The 17934-nt window shown below is 37.0% G+C and overlaps 1 protein-coding gene across 1 annotated transcript in view; it reads left to right on the forward strand.

Moving 5' to 3' along the window:
* PLPPR4 (phospholipid phosphatase related 4) overlaps nucleotides 1-17934 on the forward strand; it is a 30421-nt gene that overhangs the window by 3252 nt on the left and 9235 nt on the right. The window contains exons 2-4 of the mRNA XM_033067272.1: nucleotides 10377-10562; nucleotides 14861-14990; nucleotides 15550-15745. Coding sequence (XP_032923163.1) covers nucleotides 10377-10562; nucleotides 14861-14990; nucleotides 15550-15745 — 512 coding nt within the window. The remainder of the gene's footprint in view (nucleotides 1-10376; nucleotides 10563-14860; nucleotides 14991-15549; nucleotides 15746-17934) is intronic.

Consider the following 17934-nt stretch of genomic DNA (forward strand, 5'->3'; position numbering starts at 1 on the left):
TAAGATGCTTAAGAATGTGTTATGAATGAGATTAATTCCAGTAAACAAATGTGTTTAGTGGCAGTGACTTTCAGGCTTAGATAAAAATATGATTACATACAATGTAGGCAGGCCAACTGCTCTGGAGAAAAGGAGACTGAGGTGAGACCTCAAAGCTGTCTACAGCTTCCTCACAAGAAAAACAGGAGGGTCAGGTACCAATCTCTCCTCTCTGGTGGCAAGCAACAGGACCCAAGGGAATGGCAGGAAATTGCATCAGGGGAGGTTTAGGTTGGATATTGCGCAAAGATTCTTCACCCAGAGTGTGTTTGGGCACTGGAATAGGCTCTCCAGGGAAGTGGTCAGAGCACCAAGCCTGACAGAGTTCAGGAAGTGTTTGGACAATGGTGTCAGGCACAGGGTGTGACTCTTGGGGATGGGCCTGTGCAGGGCCAGGAGTTGGACTTCAGTGGTCCTTGTGGGTCCCTTTCAACTCAGAACATATTCTATGAACTGATGGACAATTCAAACTGGCAAGTGTTTCCAAAAAAGTGTTAAGACATAAAACTAACAGCCTCCTCTTAAGATTATGAGAACTATTCTTCATTTATATGGGAAAAACAAAAGGAGAATTAGGCTAGAGCTTTGAAAGACAGGGAAATGGAAAGAAAATGAAGATACAGCTTCTGAAAAATGTAGATGGGTCATTCTCTAAAAGCATTAGGGGCAAATAAACATTATGAAATAAATCTCAACACACTTTCAATTACATGTTTTCAAGTTTCATGATTCATAAAATAAAATAACATGATGACTTATCCTATGTCTCGTAAGAATGTTTTAGGGATTATTTTAAAGGACTGGTAATAGTTCTGCTTAGCAGAACCTCTTATTACCACACACTCCTGAGAGCTGAATAATTTTAGATTGCCTTGTGCACACTTACCTGAAGGACATGGTAATCATCACCGCCAGGCAGTTAGGTCTCTTTTGTTCCTAATTATGCTTAAGGCATTTTAGGGTTCTGTAGACTGAATGTATGGGTTATCTGAATTTCATTTGCATAGCTGAGAAAGACAAAGCTTTCCATGTCCCTCTGGCCTAGTGGGAATTACTTTTCATGGTAAAAAGTCTACATACCTCTGGGAGACCTTGAAAATAAGTATTCCTGGGTTTTGTTAACTGACTTTGTTTTCAGCATATTCAGAATATATCATTATTATATTCACTTAGAGAAGAAATGTTAATGTCTTGAATTTTAATATCAATCTGGAAAACTTCCAGAGATACGTAGTTTCCATTCCTGGCAGAGTGGTCACACTTTGGAATCAGGACAGACAGATTTCTCTTGGTGAAGGAAATAGTTTTACTTATGCTCTCCCATTTCAAAAACTCCTGGTTCAAATTTTGTTCTCATGGAAGTTGCATAAATTCTGCCTTTGACTTCAGTGGCACTACTGCTTCATCCAGTGCCTAATATGTGGGAATGCAAAAGGTCAAGGTGTTGTCAATCTGCATGACTCAATGCATTTATTCTCCAGCTAAACTGTGTTGCTGTAGCACAGCCTTCATCTGCTGGTTGTGTAACTTCCAGGGACTAAAATTGGAGATATTTAGAAATGTCCCTTGTGCAGTTAAATTTGCTTCCTTATGTTGTCTTCTAGGCTCTTTGTTGTGAATACATATGAATACAGCTGCTTTTTCTACATTTTCCAGAGCTCAGCCAGGCCTTAATTAGTTTGGAAACACTTCTTCCAGTAGTAGAAGACCACTTATTTTCCTTGTTCCCCAAAGGAGTTGGAATTCTCACCAGCAGAAAGCACAAAGATCTGTTATCATTGTGGAACTCCAGGCTGCAGAACTCAGGAGGTCATGAGACCCCATTGAAATAAATGCATGTAGAGAATGGCCACTGTGTCTCAGTAACAGATGCTTTACTTCCTTTTGTTTCTAACATACACTGAGAGAGCTGGGCTTGAAATATCATTTGATACTCAGTAGCACTTCTTAGTCACATCTGGAATGCTTTTCAGCTGTTCAGCCATGTATGACCCACAATACTTAAATTACAATGACATGCAAGTCTTGTAATAGGTGTGACTGCCAAAAAAAACTAAATTTAGGGGAGTGCAGTGATTAGAATAAGAATGATAATAGGCTGTAGGAATAAATCTTGCTTCCTAAGAACAGGATCTTTGGACCTAATGTAAGATATTAAACTGTAATGCTGTGCCTTAGAAGCACAATGTAGTTATAGTCCTCTCTAGATAGGTTTTCTGTTATACTTAAATTAACTGGGAGCTGCACCCAACAAAGATCCCCAATGGCAGTAGATGAAATTATCCCTTTGCTACTGTCAAAGTAGCATAATACTTTCCAAATACATCTTTTTCTCTCAAAAGAGTCATCCATGTGTGAGAGGAGAAGGAGAAATACACTTAGCTCTCAGCTCATTGAGCTGATCTAGTCATGTGGCTGACTCTCAGAGGAGAGATGACAGATGCGTTTATAAAGCTGCATTACAGACCAATATCCCCAAAATATTAGGGGGCTATCCAAGACCTGAGGAGGCTGCTATGCATTCACAGCAGCTGTATAATTCATTGGTCAAGTAATCAATGTTGCATCAGCCCTGTCACTTTGGTGCTTATGGAAGAGCCATACAGCCTAAGCAGTACCAGCTTTTAGCAGGAGATGACCATAAAAGGGGAATTAAAGGGAGGTGTCACCCCTGTGCCAAGGCTGTCTTTGGAAAACAAATGCAAATGTCACAAGCTAGATGTCCCTTCTGGTTTTGTCTATGTGCTTGGCTAGTGTAGAGTTTGAGTAGCTCTCAGTGAAAGAACGCTCTTCTCCCTTTTCAGTCCAGCAACATCCTCTTGACCTAATACTTCCAGTACTAAAAGAAGGCCTGAATATGTTAGAAATTAATGGAGATACATTTTTCTGAATTACTGCTTCTTCCAAAAATCTATAATCCTACCATCTCTGATCATCTTTTATAGTTGTTAAAAATCTATTACACTGGAGGCAAAGTTAATAAAAACCAGCATATTTTGGAACCTTAACATGCACAGGAGCTGAGCTATTACAAACATGGTATCTTGTCTGATGATCCTGCCACCTCAAAGTTCAGTTTGTAGGGAGTTCAGAAGTGGCCAAACAGCATGGGAGGAGGCCACTGGTGAAAGGATGGCACCTACAGGATTACATTTGTTTCGTATGTATGGAAATCAGCATGCTTTCGAGAGTGCAATAAATTGTAGCATCGTGTAGGGACTGGCAGCTTTGTCTTTTCGAGATGGGGTTTTTGTAGAAATTTCTAGCTGAAATTTGGTGACACTGACCTGGAAACAGCTGCCTTTTGTGGAAGTGCCGCTGTTCTTGATTTACCATAACATTGCAGCAGGAGCATAAAATAAATTTTGTAATCAAAAGTACATGTAATATCATAAATCTCACTGTATGCAGTTATTAATTGATCATAACAATTATTAATTGACTGCTATTATAATTCATGTAATCAAACAATAGTAATTAAGATAAGGAGTAATTAATTATTTTGAAGTCACACTGAAAAGAAATGCATTACTGGTGGTTTTGTGTTTTAAAATTGTGCCTGAGAATTTACTTTAAACACATATATTTATATAATACATATGTGAAATATATAATATATAAAATTTGTAAAGTATTTATAGATTACTCCTGCCCAAAATATTTTTGTTAAACAATTTTTATTTTGTTGGTTTCTCCCTGTGTGATTGCTGCTTCACATGTATTTATAAAAAAAAGAAATAAAGCACTTCTAGGATTATAGTGCATTCAGCATGACTGCGATTTCTGAAATAAATCGGAATTGTATCACTGATATATAAACTCTGTTTTTTGGTCTTACACATACTGAGAACTTTCTATTAAGATCTGGCAAAAGATAAGAATAATTTGACGAGTTGCAGGAAGATAGCTGTTGTATTTCCAAAGCTAGACTGTAATTGGCAGTCACAAAACAATTAAGTTAAATTCTGAAACCAATGCTGGAAATATAGATAACTTAATTTTCCAAAATGGTAATTATAATAGATTTCAAAGACATCTGGGATTTGAAATTCAACTTTAGGTTGAAATTAAATCAAATTGCATTAAGTCTAGGAGAAGAAAGATAGTTATATTTTATCTGTACATAATTTCCACAAAAGTTAGACAATGGTGAGGGACAAGTTTTAGAGAAAAGACTAAATCCTTACAGATTCGGGGCAGATGAAACCTGCATCCAGAAAAGGGACAAGGAGCAGCAGGAACTCAAGTTCAGGCAGGAAAGCAAAAAGCCTTTATACAAATGGAAGCCTTCAATTTCGGAAAAGGCTGAATGTATTCTTTTACGAGCCTGAGACATTTAAGAATTAGGTTTAGAACATAAAATTAAATCTAAAATCTCACTTTTCTGTCAAGCCAGTCCCCTGCTCTGTAGTCATCCCTTGCTTAGTACTTTCTCTTCAGACAGTCATGAGCTCTCAAAAATGAGAAAATGGCAGAATTTGGCTGATGCCATTTCTTAATACTGACCTACTCTGGAAGGTCTTCAATCACAGCAATGACCTCAGTATTCACCCCTGTCAGAATAAGATAATTCTATCCTCTTTCCATTCTCTCCTCCTGTCCATTGTGAATCCCACAGCAAAGTACAACAGGACAACAACCAGGGTGGCTGAAAGCTGTAGTTACTGTTTGTAGTTAGATAAGGAACACCTTGTCTCCTCCAACACACTACAACCCTCTTTCTTGTCTCATCCATCTGTTGTGCCTTGTCATTTAGACCATGAATTCCTTGGCACAAGAATTGACATTTATGATAAATTTAATAGAATCTTCCACGATGCCACAGCCCTGTCATGGGAACTAAACATAGTTATTAATTAAACCATCCATCTCTCAGACTTAGATGATATTTTTATCATGCTGGGAAACCAATGGCACTCATTTGCTGTCTCTTTGAGGCAATCCTGTTTATTTATTTGATTGCTTACAAAGATTCCCAAGTCCCAGAAAACAAGTGAAACATCAGGAGACAGCTCCCATACTCAGGAACCCCTTGCTTGCTGTGGAAGGGTTGCAGAACTATCTAAAAAACTGAGAAGTTCCTGGCCATCCAAGTCTAAAATTTATTTTAAAAATATATCCAAACAGTGTATCAGGCATCCCATAATCCTTTCTTTCGACAGCTGGGCTAATCTTACTGTCTTTAGTCTGCATCTGGCAAATCATGTCTTGACTTTCTCTGAAAGCTACATCCATGCTGCTCCTCTCTTTCCTGCCTACCTTTTATACAGGCAACATCACCACAGGATCTGGGTATGAGTTCAGTGTAAGAGAGGACACCCAGACAGTGTAATTTAGCAAAGCAAAAGTCACATAACTGTTACCTACAAAACAGGTTCAGGTATCTGAGTATGTGACATTCCATGGCTGAATTCCCCCAAAACCCATGAATTTTAAGATGTTAGTTTCCTGAAGAAAAAGAGGAACTTTTTGCTTAGTTAAGTGTGGATGAATATGAGAGTAAAATATAGAACTAGCAGTGTACAGTTTTAGAGAATTTATAGAAGCCAGGGTTTCCCAGGTTCTATCCACTCCCATAAGACTTCCCTACTACTTGACCTTCCACTGACCTGTTTGCAAGCCCGCTGCTGTCACACCAGACCTGTATTCTGCATTACAGAGAGAGCAATGTGGTGGAGTTGTAAGTGTAGGTAGGAGATGGGGCATGTACTGGTACTGGAGACCTCAAGGGTATAAAAACTGACCCAGTGATCAGCTAAAGAAATGCAGAACTGGACCTGGCAAAAATGAAGGGCAACAAAGAGATCAAAAACAAGAATCCAATGTATGCAAACCATGCTACATATAGTAAATTGGGATGTAATGTGAAAAGACAGACCAAGAGAGAGGAAGGCATAAAAGTGCATTAGCAAACATAAAAATGAACCAAAGTAGTTCCTAGAGTGAGGAAGAATCCGAATCCCCATCAATATTATAGTGCTCCTGAGAAAGAAATTTGGGATGCGCTACACTACAGCTCATTTTATACTAAATAACTACTTGTTACTGCTAGATATAAATAAAAAAATCATGCAGAGATATACCATAGAAGGATATGAAAGTTAAACAAATTGGCTGTAGCCTGATTTCTAAGGTTTAAGGACAAAGACAGTTTGATGAGCCTCAGTCCTGAGTCCTTGCAAACTCAGTACAAAACCTGTAGCTTGTTAGTAGGAGTGATGATACAGTCTGTAGTGGGCTACAGCTCTACAGGTTCCTTGTTTCATACATTCAAAATCATGGAAAACTAACCTTAGGCAAGTTTTAACATAAGTATTTCTATGTATCTGGACGTGCCCCAGCAATTTTGGGCCCAGAGGTTAAGCAGTAACCAAATTCTGAGTTTTGGGCAGGACCAGCATGGCTTCTGTGCATAGGTGGTACTATATGACCTGTAGCAAATTGTGCTTGCACTTGTGCATCCTGGACAATCTTAATCCTCACAGGTAAACCAAAAGCACCCCAAAATGATCCCCAGAGCAATCAGAGCATGTCCCACAGAACAGAGATGAACAGCCTGGAGAACTGTTACCCCCACCTCTGAACTCCTCTCCTAGCCATCTCTTCTTTCAGTCCTCTGTGATCTATCATTGTGATAGCTGTCCTGTGGCTCTTGGCCAGCAGAAAGGTTTGTTACATGCCCCATCAGTTCAGAGAACTTGTGCTGCTGAATGCTGCTGTGGTTTCTCCTGCACTGTGTAACACAGGAATTTTTCTCCTTACAATATCTCTGGGTGGTTGCATCCTTGTTGAACTCTTGGGAACAGAAAACATCTTTTTGGATGCTTGGATGATTCCTCACTAAATACAGCAAAAGCTTTTAAAATATTAATAATGTTAATTATTTTTAATTGCAAAGTTCTGTGGTTTAATGAAGGCTTTTAACTTACAGTTTAAGAAAATGGTAAGAAGTGAAAAGACAAAAAATCTTTCTTAAAATATAAATAGACCATAAATCAAACTTTTTCAGTAGCTATGCTGATTATCCTTCTGACTTTAAGACTCTAAGCTGAATAGAGTTTGACCATTTGGTCAAATTCTGAATTTACAGGTCTAAATTAAAAGCTAAAGAGGGATCTTTCTCCATTATCCATCCAAGGAAGTAAGTGTATAAAGACTTATTAGTCAGGATTAGTCAAGAATTGACGTTGGGGGTTTTATTATTCTAATTAGGCACAGGAAAATTCCTATTCCATTTTGTAATTAAAACAATATACATTCTACCACCTAATTATATTTGACATTTTCAAGGTGTTGGGCGCCGAAGTCTATAATTACAGAAATGCTGCTGCCTTAAGCAGAACACTCCATAAATATTCATATATTAAATAGCCAGTTAGACTGTTTAGAAGATTTTAGAAACATTTGCCTTTTCCTTTTTAGAACTGTTAGACTTTTAGAAGACACATTTTATATTTGTATTTTTAAAAAGATGGGAAAAAATGTCCTTTGGGATCTGACATACTGTATACAGCAAATTGACTACAGACCTATTCATCAGTATTGTAAGCAGTTATTTCAGAGATTCATAATCCTTTAGAATTATATCTTTTCTTTAGCAGAATGGATAATTACAGTCAGAAATAACATGAGTCCTGTACTGAAGTCATAAGACAGTAAAATGCAATTCCTAAAATTCCTTATTTTAAAATTAATAATAGTTGCACCTTACATACAGTAGTTTAAATAAAAAGTTATTCACTACCTTTTATTTTAGTGCTCCACAATATAATACCACTTCAAATAATTGTCTATTTTTGATAGTTGAATACTGTCATGAAAAACAGTTGCCTGCCTAAAAATACTGTGATCCAAGTAGAGTTTGCCTTGTGGTTAATGCATAAGCTATTGCTCAAGAGAGACTTTCCCTTCCTGATATTGGAGAAATGGAAAATTAGTGAAGATTAAACTCTGAATGCAAGGTGTTCCATGAGTGGCCTGCTCCATGTTTCTGTTCTGGGAAATTAACCTTTGGGGACACCTTGATAAAAGGGCATGATTTCTGAAAAGAAGGGACAATAGGCATCTGCGTGTTTTCTCCATTTAGCCCACTGGAGTAAGTCTGTGTCATATTGTAAGGTGCTTTGCTCAATGGGACATGAATCCTGAATAAGTCCTTAGGTATGACTTTCAAATAGTTAATAATAAAGGATGTTGCAAATGTTTCAAGAGTTAAATGTAGTGCAGAAGGGAAGTTGAGAGCTCAAATGCTGTGTAGAATTTCAATGTCCTAGCAAGAGTAGCACAGAGTCAGTGCAAGCTCCCTGCACACCAGGTCTCTGTGCAGGCAAATGTTGAAAGAAGGACACCCAGTTCCACAGCAATCTAAATTATTCCCAGAGTATGAAGAGTTCAGGGAAGTCCTATTTTATCCTGCACATCTATGTAATGACTGGAAGGAGTCTAGCCCGTGTTGACTAATCATGCATGTATCCAGCATGAAGTGAGGATTATATATATATCATGTTACATATATATATATAATATTTATTATATAATGTGTCCTGCTAAAGAACTGGACTTCTTCCTATGATGGGCAAGAAACAGGATTTAATTTAGTGAGATTGTATATAATTATTCCATGTATATATCTGTCAGATTATATAATAGTTATATATTATGTGTTCACGTGTGTTACATGCTGTGTATTTTATATGCTGTAAATAATATTTATGTATGATATAGTAGTGAGTGCAAATATGGATGTGTTTGGGGATATATATATATACACACACACACACACATTTATATATATATATATATATATATATATATATGCACACTGTTTAATGGAGCAAACCTCCTAGGTGCCTGGTCTTATTTCTGTAATGCTCACAGTATTTAAGGATGCCAATCCACACTTCCTCCCTTAGTACACAATCACAGTCTCTATACTATGTGACATTACAATATAATCAACTTGAACACAGATACAACCAGACAAGCAACATTCTTCCACTCACCACCCTCTTCAGATTCTGCCTGTAACACTTTGAAGACAAAAGTCACCCTTTTCAAATCAGCACATCAAAGATAAGTTGTTCTTTTTTAAACAAAAACTCATTAAAAGATGTTTTGAATAAATTTAGCAAGAATTCTCCTTCTTTAATCACCCAGGGCCTGAATTTTATAAACTCAATGCTTAAAAATTGGAAAATTGCCATTAATGCAAGAAACCATTGTCCCTCTCTCATGCAGAGCAGATTTTATTCATCATTTTCTCAAAGTACATATGGATCCCATTTTACCTCTGCTTTTATATTGCATTGCAGAATGGCATGAATGACATTGATTTTAAACAATCAGTTGTTTTTGTAAATGTGAACTGAGCATTGTAAGAATAATCAAGTATGCTCAAAATTCTTTTGGCTTTTTCAAAATTCTTTTCAAAATTGCTGCTTCTCATAATCTCAGATGCTCTTAACCATAGGTACCTCACATCCTGCTGGTCACCTCGGAATATCCCAGTGCCCATCTGCCAGGGTGCCAGGGTGCTCCCTTTGTTCACTTTTAAACCAATAGCTTTAAAGCCTTTTTGCTATATCTTCTCTTCAATTACTTTCTTCCACAGAGATTTAGTAGTTGATCCTGTGCTTTAAGGAGCTCGTGGTGAGCAGAGGTGAATTTAGGCTCCCAGAAGGGCCAACTCTGCTCTTAATAAATTAGTGGAAGTAATTGCGAAAGGTTAGATAACTAAATAGCTAGAAGATAAAAGAATTGTGAGCCAGAGTCATCAAGGTTCTAAACAGACTGAGTCTTGCCAAAGTTAATTGCTTTTTTGATAGAATTGCAAAATGGATGTGCATTATCACATATTTAGATTCTAGAGAAGGACTGGATACTGGTTTTCATTAACTATTACTTTGAAACTTAATGCAAAATGGCTTTGATGTAAAGACTGTCATACATGACAGAGAGTTGCTAAAGAACCAGAAAGGGTGATTGATGAATAGCAGAGTGCTAAGGCCCCACATGGGAGACTGCATGCTTTCCTTAAAAAAAAATTAAATCAAAGTTTTTCTGTTAATGATTCATAGATGAAAAGGCTAAATTATATGTGCTAAAGATTGGGCTGGGTGTTTTGACTAGCTTGGTATACAGCAGGATTATTGATATCAACTGAACAGTATCATATCTCTAGAGAATTAATTATTTAGAGATAGTAAAAGAGGCATGACAAGGAGCAGTGAGATATAAACTACAAATATCAAAGAGATTTGTTAACAGACTGTGTTGTCTTTGCAAAAGCACTGCTATTCTATTTCCAAACAGTAATTTGTTGCTTTCTTCTCTTCTAGTTGCCCATATTGGCATCTTCTGTTGTTAGCCTCTATTTTCTTGAACTTACTGATGTCTTCAAGCCGGTTCACTCTGGATTTAACTGCTATGACAAGAGTCTGAGTATGCCATACATTGAACCTACACAAGAGTCTGTTCCCTTCTTGATGTTGCTTAGTCTTGTTTTTGCTGGACCATCAGTTACGGTAAGTTTGAAGTGCTACTGTCACTTAATAAAGATTTTGAACTGTTTCAGTTGGCATAAAGAAAATAGCTCCTTTGGTTTCAGTTAGGCTGTAAAGTGTCATCCAGGCTAGTTTCCTTAGGATTTTAAATTCATGTTTCATTCTTCTGTAACAAAAGGAGATATACTCCTTAGAACATTCCACACTGCACTTCATATGCTCTCCCTGTCTTGATGGTGGGTTTAATGTTAAGAAACAGCATCTACAGTTGGATGAGAATAGCTTGAATCATTCTGTTATGCTGTACAAATATTTGAACTTTTACAGACAGGGCATCTCCATACTCTCAGATACATCAAAAATGCAAGATTTTTTTTTCTGAAATGCAAGTCCTTTCACAGCCCTAAACTTGCCACTTTTGTTTGAACTAGCTTTATTCAGAGAGAAGGTATATCAATCTTGTCAGTGAACTTAATTACATTTTCCCAAATAGAACTGAAACACCTCTAAATTATAAGTTAGTCATTAAGAGCAGGCAAAAGTGGGCTGGTTTAATCATTCACCCAAAGAGAGGAGATGATTTCAACAGAACAGAAATATCCTGTCAGAATGAGCAGATGGGTCAGTACTTTACAGAAAAGAAAAGTGGAAATCATGATAGATAGATAGATAGATAGATAGATAGATAGATAGATAGATAGATAGATAGATAGATAGATAGATAGATGAGAGAATTCATTTTGTCTGATTTTAGCAGTTCAGATAGGAGCCTTATTCTTGCACTACTCCTGTCTGGCAAATGGAGAGAGAAGTTCACCTTGAGTGGGTAATTCTGTGCATCTAAAAACATGATCAACCTTTTGAAAGGATCTCTTCTCCCCCTGACAGCAATGACTATGCATCTCTGTTAGGCACTTCTCAAAGGCCAGCTGCAAATATAACTCTGCTTCCAGCTTCTCTTAATTTCCTTAACTTCAGTCAGTTATTTCATTTTATAATACTATCCAATTTACAGCTACAAAATCTATAAAATGTGATGCCTGTATAAAAATTACCAAGTGCTGTTCTCTCTTTGGTTTCCAGAATGTTTATCCTTTATTTGTCTTTTTTTTTTCTTTAAACGAAACAGTTCTTACTGCATTTGATTTTCGTTGCTTTAGAAACCATTTTTGAAGGATTCAGCAGGCTAAAAATTATACATTTAGGAACTGGGAGCTAAAAGTCTTTGTGATTCTGGTGCAAAAGATTGCTGCGAACACCAAATACTGTGATAAAACCAAAATGTTAGTATTGGGGTTTGGCTGGATTTCTTAAGTGTGTCTTCTGACAACAAACTGGACTTTTCTAAAAGAGCTGTAGAAGGAATCTGTCTAGGCTCACCTGGGCCACAGTAGGTGGGAAAACCTGGCTTTTATTTGAGAGAGTTTATGTTAAGCCTAGGTAAAATCAAACACCTTAAATCAGGGTAAAAGATGTCTGTTTCATTATAAAGTATTTGTTAAGGGCTTTGATTATAACTTAGTTCTTTCAGCATTGCATGACATTTTGCAGTAGAAAATGTTATACTTGCTTGAATCATTCTACCAGTAGTACAGAAAATTAATCAGATGCATATCATGTGAGGAACTCAAATCCATACTTGAGCATGCCTATAAAAAGGAAAGTTTGATAAAGAAAGTAAATCCCAAAGCTTCAAAGTATAACTAGCTAAAATCTGCAAGCCTTAGGAAGGTGTAGCTCATTTGTATTGGTGTGAGCATGAATCTGATGCCTGTGTTAGAGGCTGGGCAGTGACAGTGCAAAATACACAACCTCTTTCAGTGAAAGCATTGAAGGCATTGAGTCCTTATTGTTCAATACCACTTTGGAAGTAAGGAACTAGGTAACATTTTTGTCCAATCCTTCTCTTTTTCTTTGGAAAACTAGGCCAGTGAAGCTCAGTGTAAAAAATAACAATTATGCCATTGTCATATTGTAAAGTTTAACATGTTGTGAGTTAGTTTTCATATACACTTCAATTCATGACACACTCAATAAAACTTGTAAAAGAAAGAAAAGAAAGTATGAGCTGTGTGAGGAATTGAGGAACTCCAGTAATGTTGCATATCCTGGCCTCTGTCCACATGTCAGGGATTTACTGCAGTATGAGGCAGGTCATCAAGACTCAATAAAATACAGGTGTGATTAAGTCACATTTTAAATATTACCTAGCAGAGTATATATGAGAAAAAAAAAGAAAAAGTGTGCATGGGGAAGAAGACAAGCAAATTCCAGTCTCAATCCCTCTTTAAAACCTTGTATAAATATTAGAATAGGATTTTTTTTTCTATGTTGGTATAATAATTTTCCCAGGACTGGAGAACATATATAAATCTATTCACTCCAGAGTAATTTTTTATATCAAAAATATTCTACCATTTTATGACTTATTTTCCCAAGTCATTATTACACAAGGATCTGTTTTGCTTTGGGGCTTTGCATTTTGTTTTTTCTCTTTGGGCTTTTTTTCTCATTATTAGTAAGTAGCAAATGCATTTAAACAGGTCTGTTCTGTAGTTCTGAAGGGTTACAGAAAATAACTACATGTATTATTGATATATGTCTTATAGCTTGTGGCATAGATGAAATTTTGTGTATGTATTCAAAAACTGCAGGAGACTTTAGTGAGGAACACCTGGACTAGAAGATAATTTCAAGATAGATATGTTATGTCTGGAACATGCATACACCTGAGTTGCAGCATGATTTCAATTTGCTTCAAAGAACTCTGAATCTGATCCTCTGATAGATTTTCTCTCTAGTTACTCATTCAGAAATGTTAGGACCAGTTATTTAATCTTATCAGTGAAGGTTCAAACTCTTATCAGCCACTGACTAAAAACCTGCTTAGAGGTAACAATGTCCTTTCCAACAGAGATCACAAACACATTAAATCACATTGATTTGGGAAATCAATTCTCAAGGAGAGAAATTCACTGCTGGCAATTTCGCTCCTACTGCCTGCTCTACTCTGGGAGGCTTTTTTTGTGAAAATGCCAGCCTCTGAATTTTCCTTGACATAGGCCTTGTTGTTTTTTTGCTCTATCACACAAGCTAATCCATCTGTCTGGTGTTTTCCCTGTACCAGACATTCCTTCGAACTTGGCTAAAAACTGCTAAGAGTTTTACTGAGTTTGGAATACTACTGGTTTCTCTGAGAAGCTTTAGCAATAAATTGATCAAATGTAGACAGATAATAGTGGCTATAGTTCTCAGCTAATTAGAATTCCTTAAATAACCCTTACCACTGGCTTTTCCATGTCATAAGAGAACCTTCACTACTTTGATATTCCTAGTCAAGAAATTTCCATTTATTAAACTTCAGCTAATAAAGAGTTAGACTAAGCTTTTCCACTTTAACTCCCTTTTCCTAGGAAGGAGGTGTCAGTATAGATAACACCACTGGCAATTACAGCAGATGCAGCATAATTCGGATGCTTCAGCATTTCATTGCATTATAAGCTTTGTGCATTCCATGGATTAGTTTTCAGTGCAGCTGCGGATAGGCAAAGTGAATCGACTTTTGCTGGTGAGAATTGCCTCATTAATTGCAATATTTCAATTCAACCCTTACTCTGAACTCTGTACAAACCCTGTACAGAATTCCAAATATAGTTGTTCTATTGAACAAGGAAAACAATTATATCTGAGACTGCAAATGTATAAATGTGTCTGGATTTTCCAGCAAGTGACACTATTTTTTATTTATATTCTCCCTTTTATACACTCTCGTCTAAGGTTTTGGTCATAATCTGTTTTGCTTGGTGTGTTGCAAGGGACCATAAGGACAGAACTTTTTCTGCTGCTGTGAATCTGGTTAAAACCCAAGCCAAATTAAACAAATACAGAAGAACAGGCTGTCACATAATTAGAAGCTGCTCAGGATTGCTAGGCTTGTGGCCAAGACTGAATGCTAAAACCACTTCAGGAGCACTACGATATTGCAGTGGCTCTGGATTATTTTAGAGGTTATATTTTATAATTATTACTTTTTTGCTGTAGAAGCATTAAGTTTCAGCTGTAGATCAAGGCCTGGATAGCACTGAGCACTGTATACTGTATACCATTTGCATTTAATTTCAGGGCCATCTTCTTGCCTGCCCTCATTCGGGTTAAGTTGCATTACTTTATGTTTACATACTGATATAAATCTTTTAAAGTTGAGTGCATGTCAGTGGATGACACTGGTTGTGTTACAGTTGTATTACAGCCCTTTAAATCCAATCAGGATCTTCTGAGTAAGTGCTATATTCAATTTAATAGGTCCTTTGTCATTGCAGATAATGATAGGAGAAGGAATTCTCTACTGTTGCCTGTCCAAAAGAAGAAATGGGATTGGAACAGAGGCCAATATTAATGCAGGAGGATGCAACTTCAATTCTTTTCTTAGAAGAGCTGTCCGATTTGTTGGTGGGTTTCAATTGGTCGTTACAGAAAAGAACTTTGCACATACGTTCGGTTTTCACCATGCAGGTTTGCTTCTCTGAAATAGCCTTTCTGAACAGCTCTTCTGCAGAGCTATCACTAGCATAGATCTGCTAGAAAACATGAGAAGAAACTCAGACTGCAACAGAGCAGCCCTATACTCATAATGGAGCATCTACATTCTCCATTTTTCCTTTCCTCTCCTGCACTATTTGTCAGTATTTCTAAAAGAGTAATTTGTTTTTCCTTCCCTGCCCACCTCGAGCTGGCTGCCTTTTAATGATTTCAGTGTATAGCTTCCCCTGCCTGTCTTCAGTGCATCATAAGGATTCAACCCACCTGTCACACTATTCAACATGACAGTGAAAACTTGTCAGAAACTCTCAGTAGATTTGACATTCTTTTTCTGGAATGTGTTTATCTGCCTCTCAACAAGGGCTAGAATCTAGCAACTTAAAAGCCATCAGAGCTCTGTTGAATGTCGTTTGCACAATTAGTCAACATAATTAATGCATATAATTAACAAGCTCTGTTTCTTTCCTAGGTGTTCATGTGTTTGGTCTTTGTGCAACTGCTCTTGTTACTGATATTATACAGCTATCAACAGGATATCAGGCACCATATTTCCTGACTGTTTGCAAGCCCAACTATACATCCTTAAACGTATCTTGCTCTGAGAATTCGTATGTTGTGGAAGATATTTGCTCAGGAGCTGATCTCAATATTATCAATGCTGGAAGGTTGGTTCTGTTCTTCATTGTGTACGTTTTTAAGTATTTGTTCTATTTTTTATTTTCTGTTCCAATTTCAAGATTTTTTTTCCTAGTTAAAGTCTGAATGAGAGTTAAAGGTGAATGCATGAATGTCTTTATAGTGATGTTCAATTTTCTCCATAAAGATATTAGTTTAGCCTTAGGCTTTGGAAGACTTTGTCAGGTTCCAAAGCACAGTCACTACAAGGTGTCCTGCCCCCTCAAATGGGACAATTTCCTATACAATTATCACTATGTATAACTTCTGCTATCCAAAGTGGTCTGTGGGTAAGTTCCCTTACCCGCAGGGCAGGGGAAGCAGTCTCTCAAGTGCCTGGTCTGAGACCTCTGTATAACATACATTACAGTTCAGGTGTTTGGAGTTTTTGGACAAGTTTGTTTTCTGTTTCTCTAATTAATTCTTTTATACTAATCGCATTGAAATATGTATTATTAGAGGAAATACAACAATAGTAATAAGCTGTGTGTTCCCAAACCTGTCTTTTCTTGCATGGTATTTCTAACTGGTTTTTTATTTCTTTCCGCATAACCATTTGCTGTTACTGGGATACTGCCAGTGAAGCCTGATTCTTGCAAGCAGTGTTTTGCAACTGCATGGTGTCCCAGGGAAAATAGGACATGATTACATAGGAGCAAGCAGAAAAATTTTCACAGTTACATCTCATTAATTTCATTATCTCAAATATGATGTCTACTGCTTTGAATTGACTGCCTGTAGCTATTACAAAACCACCAATCACTCCTAAGTTTAAGTACCATCACTTCGAAAAAATACCGTGAAATTAAATGCAAAATATTAATACTAAGCAATCAGGTTTTGAGTGTTTCTGTTTCCCTAGAAAAGCAACCATATATCAATGTCTCAAAGTTATTCCCATCATAGAGGATACATTTGGCAATCTGTAATATTCTGACACCACCCACAATTTCTCCTTCATTCAATTTTATTGTGTTTTTCCTTTATTATGTTGTTATTTCCTTATGCCAATCTCAACTTTACCACAGCAAGCAGCACTTGCTACTTGTTCTAGGGTAGCGCTTGCTATTTCCTTCAGTCACCTATATAGAAACTATGGTACAACTTCTACAGTACAGGAGGTTAATTTGACTTCAATAACTTCCGTATGGAAGGAACTTGTTCTGAGTTTGCTAATGGCCTTCATTTTTGATTTGTACTTCCCAGAAACTTTGGCTCCAGAAATTTGCCTCTGAACTCCTGTTTGAATGGTATAGAGAGGAGCACATAATTATCCAACTGATTACATCAAATCATTTTTATGCAACATCCCCAAATATCCAGTGGTTCCTACTGTCCATCTTTTCCTCTATTATCTTCAAAGAGCCTTTTCAGTCATTTTTGTTCAGCTCTCCAGGGAGGTCTCTGTCCTCTGTCATCTCTGATGTTCTGACTCAGTATGGCTCTCTCTCTCAGTAGGACTCTCTCATTGTTGCCCCTCTACACATCCTCATGCATGAGCATTTAGAGTGATACCCTGTCATCAGAGTTCAGGACATGTTTTCTTTGAGACCTTTGTTCACCTTTTCAATACAGAGCCATACAAAAAGCCTACATATTTTTAGCTGGAGTTATTTTCATTTTAGATTAAAAGATAACAAATAGAGGAACAAAAGCAGTGACACCATTAGAGAGTACATTTAGTCTGTGTTTGCCCTGAAAGCATGTGAATAGAAAAGAGAATAAAGAGAAGATTGACTGTGCCATTGTGCACCTTATATACTACAAAAATACCGTCAGATTAAGGTTAAGTGGTAGAGAAGTTCATAGACTAAAATATACTCATTAGCTCCACAGAGACTCTAAGTAGATTTATGCTTCATTAAAACCTGCACAGGGTAAAGGAGTTGATTAGCTATTATAAACATTTACCTTTTTTTTCGTCATGTCTTTATTCCCCTGTCCTCAGCCCTGAGCTTATTCTGCAGGAATACTATTTGTGAAAGATTTGTTCAGGGAGGTTAAAAATAAAATAACATGAAGAAGAATTTAGAAATTCTGTCTTTTGAAATGCAAAAGGAACCATGCAGATTTCATCTTGGCCAGACTCATGAACCTGCTGGAGCCATAGGCTCAAATTCAGGTCAGCAGTATGGCATTCACACTGAACTACATGCACATTTTTAACTGCCAATTAATT

This window comes from Catharus ustulatus, chromosome 9 (genome assembly GCF_009819885.2).
Source record: "Catharus ustulatus isolate bCatUst1 chromosome 9, bCatUst1.pri.v2, whole genome shotgun sequence".
NCBI lineage: Eukaryota > Metazoa > Chordata > Aves > Passeriformes > Turdidae > Catharus > Catharus ustulatus.